The sequence below is a fragment of the Frankliniella occidentalis genome, unplaced genomic scaffold (assembly GCF_000697945.3).
Source record: "Frankliniella occidentalis isolate FOCC.00 unplaced genomic scaffold, Focc_3.1 Scaffold151, whole genome shotgun sequence".
In the NCBI taxonomy this organism is placed as follows: domain Eukaryota; kingdom Metazoa; phylum Arthropoda; class Insecta; order Thysanoptera; family Thripidae; genus Frankliniella; species Frankliniella occidentalis.
Window position 1 is genome coordinate 14,643 of NW_026267278.1, and position 4,234 is coordinate 18,876.

Sequence of the window (4,234 nt, forward strand, 5' to 3'; positions counted from 1 at the left end):
ATATAAACAAATAAAAATCCCAGGCTCCATTGGTTTGATTTGCAAAACACATGACATGGCCAAATTTTAAGTGCGAGGGCACTATACTTGTAGCGAGTACTCGACGAAGATACGAAGAAGGACAGCCGAGCAGCGATCGCGTTCAGGAAGGACGTCCGTGTCGTCAGCTTGGGGTGCAGTTTCGGCCCCCGTTGGGCTGAATCCTCCCCTCAATGGCGGTTATGGGCCGGGCCTCCGCTTCGACGTCGTCCTGCAAGGAGAGAGTAAATACTTATTACAAATGCTGTGAACAAGAGATTCTGTGAAGGTGCCCCCACAATAAACGTCCCCGTCAAACGTCCTCTTGCCCGCACTACTGGGGGGGGGGGGCGCTCTGGGCGGGCCGCCCGCCTCACACGGCTGCTTGACAGGTCGGCCTACCCAACGCGAGGCAGGCGCTCCGCTTAGCGTCTCCTCGTGAAGCGTTTATTGCGGCGACACCACCGTTGCGATAGCGCAGTTTTTAATCGACAAAAGCTGAACAAATTACCTCACCCTTCGCTCGCCATCAACAATCAGATTCGCCATCAGCTCTATCGACTCCGCGCGGGCGACCCCTGGGTCCCGGACTTGACGTTGATCATATCCGGCTGGTACAGCAGCGTGCCTGAACAGAAAATAAACCAACAATAATTAAACATGCGCGCTCCAGTTGCGATATGTAGAAAACACGTCGAATGTGCTTTGAACGCCGGTGGTGCGAGTGGGTTTGCTTGCCTACTCACTGGGAGCGAGCAAACACACCCGCACCAGCGGCATGAGAAAAAGACCTGGTACAGTACGATACTTACGCGCCAATCAACGTCCACTGGCGGAGTCTCTGGTTCCATCGTCAGTATTTCCGGCAAGTCCTCCGTCGAGGACAGCAGGGACGCAGCAGGGACGCCTTCCTCGCCAAGGTGGACGGTTGCAGGGGGTCACTCTGAAAACACGTGTACGCCGTTGAACACAACTTAGTACTTCGGCGCCATGTACCGGGTGTTGCATAAAACACACAGGTGCGGGCGGCTTTGCCTACCCAAGGGGCTTTGGCGCCTTACGGGCAGAGCGGGTAGGCAAACCCGCTCGCACCTGTGTCTTTTCTGCAACACCCGGTACTGCGACAAGATTATTTTTTGCAGCTAACATAGCTAATGCATTTGCTCATTTTTGATCTTAGCTAAGAGTATATCAGCTGATATGACTTTTTTAATAGCTATCTAAACCAATAATTAGATAGGCGAGCCAATATTCATCTAATTCTTTATTTTTTACTGAGGATATAGGTCTCGGTCGGTACTCACCTGTGCGCCTGCTCTGTGTAGTCTCAGTTGCTGCCCGCAGTTGTCTCATTCGCTGCTCCCGGGCGCCGTCTCTGCAGCGGACGCCTGCTCTTCCAGTGGCTCATCGTTGCATCCCAAGCTCTTCTTTCTTTTGCAGCCGGGCTCGCCGTCGGTCTCTGTTAGTGGCTCCTCGCTGCTCTTCTTTCTTTTGCAGCTGGGCTGCTCTCCAGCCCCTTCTAGTGGCTCTTCTTTGGGCTCCACCCTCTCCCTCGTTTCTTCGCTTGCGACCGCCCCTCCCGCGGCCTCCTCTTCAGCCTCCTCCTCCTCCTCCGGCGGCTCCTCTTTGGGTTCCAGGACCTTCTTCTTCCGGCCGGCCCCCACCGGCCGCCCCCTCTTCCTCTTCTTCCACTGGATCCTCTTATTCTTCTGCCGGGTGATGGCCGCGTAGCGCCGCATGTACTCGCGCGACTTCGCGATCCGCTCCTCGCGCTCCTCCGGCGTCTCGTTGGCCAGGCGCCTGTGGTAGCGTTCGTAATGTTTCCTGAGCCTCGTCTCGCGCTCTTCCGGCGTCTCTTTCCGAATCTTCCTCCTGGCGGCCTCGGATATCTTCTTCAGCCTCTGCTTGCGCTCTTCCGGCGTCTCGTTGTCGTAGCGCCGCTGTTTGTCTTCGCGCACGGCCCTCAGCCGGGCCGAGCGCTCTTCGGGAGTCTCGTTGGCTCGCTCCAGCCGTTTCGCCTGGTTTTTCCTCTCCCGCCGTGCCTGGCGCTCCTCCGCGCTCTCGCCCGCGTACCTTCTCTCCAGTCGGGCGCGGCGCTCCTCTGGAGTCTCATTCTGCATCTTCTGCAGACGGCGCCGGCGCCGCTGATTTTCTCTGATTCTCGCCAGTCTCGCCTCGCGCTCCTCCGGAGTCTCTTCCTCACGCAAGCGCCGCTCTCGCTCTCGCCTCTCTGCCCTCTTCTCCTCCAGCGACTTGGCCTCTGCCCCTTCTCCTTCCTGTTTCTGCCTGTTGCGGCGAGCGCGAGCGCGGTCGCGTTCCTTCTTCCGCCTGGCCTCTGCCCGCTCTGGATGTAAAGTTTCCTCGATCTCCTTCTCTTCGAGCCGTCGCCGGCGAACGCGCTCGCGGTCCCTCTCCCGCTTAGCCTCGCGCTGCTCCGGCGTGAGGGCTTTTCTTTTGACGACCCTCTTGGTCTTGGTTTGCTGTCCGGGACCACTCGCCCTCGCTCCGGCCTCTCTCTGGCGCTCGGCCTCGGGGGGTTTGCAGGCCACGAGGACGTCGGGGTCTATCCCAAACAGGCCCTGCGGTTCCTGCGGCCCGTCCTGAGCTCCAGCCGAGCCTTTCGGCGAGGACACCACAGCGGATAGTGGGCGGCCGATGGGCCTCAGCTGCGGACACATGTAGAGCACCACGATTTTCCTTGGCTCACCCGCTGGTGACACAGTGGGCTGTGCCTGTGCGACGACGCGCGGCACAAGGCGTGCTGCAGCTAATCGTTTCCTGCGTTCCTCCGCCCGTCTCTCGGACTCCAGCTTGACGAGGTCGTCTTTGCCGCCCTTCCAGCCGGCCGGCGGCAGCCTGGTGCAGACGTCGTAGTGCTCGGCGGGTCCGACTCCCGTCCTGCGCAAGACGATGGGGTCGGGGTCGTTCCCCAGGGCGGCCACCTCGAGCACGCCGTCGTGCACGACGGCCACGGTGCGGTAGAAGGCCTCCCCGGCCGCGCGCAGCTCCACCGCGCCTCCGCGGGCGTCGCTCTTCACCATGAAGAGGCGGTACGAGACCTGGTCGGCGAAGTGGGTCAGCGGGGCGTAGGTCTCCCAGTGTTTGAGGACGTGGCTGACCACGCCGTGGCGCACCACCGGGTGGTGCTTCTCGCCGCCAAACAGTCGCTCCGCGAGCGCGCGGAAGGCGCAGTTGGCGCCCTTGGGCACGGCCTTGTACACGGCGCCGTACTCGTCGGAATAGTCACCGACCGGGGGCTGCTTGGCGATGAGGGAGGATACCACGAGCTCGCCGCCCCCCAGGCGGTGGTGCAAGGCCTCCGCGGCCGCGGGCACCTCCACGGGGCCGTTGCTCGGGGAGTCAATGTCAGCCTCGTCAGGCTTCTCTGACAACACGTCCGTGCTTTCGTCGGCCCCTACTGACAACACGTCCGTACTTTCGTCGGCCCCTACTGACAACAGGTCCGTCTGCTCTTGTTCCCCCGTCGTGTCGTTCAACTCAACCTCTTCCTTGATCCAGACTGTGTGCGTTTCCATGCACTGCTCGTCTTGGTCCTGGACCTCCGGCTCTGGCTCCTCCAGCGACTCGCTGAACTCTTCACTGGCTGGCACTTCTTCGGGCTGCTCCGCCGAGTCTCGCAGCTCCCCGAGCCATAGCCCCAGCTTTTCTCTCGCCAGTAGTTTCGCGCGCCTGGCACCTCGCGGTCGCACGACTCCAACATTGTTGAGCTCTGATGTCTCACTCTGCTCGGCCGGGCTGCTCCCGGCGCCGTCGCCGACGCCGTGGTGCACCGCGCCGTACTCGTCGCAGTCCCCGAGCGTCTCTAATTTCACTTGGTTGAGGAGCTCGACGGGGACCTTGTACTCCTCCGGCTCGCCGGGAGCTGGGTCGTCCTCCTGTTCACTGCCCATGCTGCTGTCAGTCACTACACGCGCTAGACGTCACTCACAACAAACGCACTGTCGAGCGAGCATACGCGCAGGAACCACCACTGCGCTGCGGCCTGGCGCACGCACACAACACACACACACTAGCACACAGCTCAGCTGCTCTACAGACGCGCGCGCCAACACACACTGTGTGACACACACGCACACACACACAAACGAGCTACGGCGCGGTGCGGAGGAGCGTCCGTCGCGGACGGCGCGCGCTGGGCGCGGCGGCGTGGCGGGCGCAACCGGCGGCACTGCGCGTTGCTGCTCGGCTCGGCTGC

General features: G+C 61.5%; 1 protein-coding gene across 2 annotated transcripts; it reads right to left on the minus strand.

Moving 5' to 3' along the window:
- Positions 1–6: 6 nt before the first annotated feature.
- LOC113206723 (coiled-coil domain-containing protein 177-like) lies at positions 7–4,224 on the minus strand. 2 transcript variants are annotated; one of them, XM_052271143.1, is made up of 4 exons: positions 1,323–4,224; positions 831–961; positions 535–646; positions 7–250 (listed from the first exon to the last, which is right to left on the minus strand). In XM_052271143.1, exon 1 carries the CDS (start codon positions 3,927–3,929, stop codon positions 1,368–1,370), a length of 2,562 nt encoding a protein of 853 aa, XP_052127103.1. In that variant the 5' UTR covers positions 3,930–4,224; the 3' UTR covers positions 7–250; positions 535–646; positions 831–961; positions 1,323–1,367. The 2 variants fall into 2 exon arrangements, with proteins under 2 accessions (XP_052127103.1, XP_052127102.1); XM_052271142.1 differs by having other exon boundaries at positions 530–646.
- Positions 4,225–4,234: the final 10 nt, after the last annotated feature.

What these genes read in the sequence shown, in the direction of transcription:
- LOC113206723 (XM_052271143.1), bottom strand. Translation starts at nt 3,929, where the DNA reads ATGGGCAGTGAACAGGAGGACGACCCAGCTCCCGGCGAGCCGGAGGAG.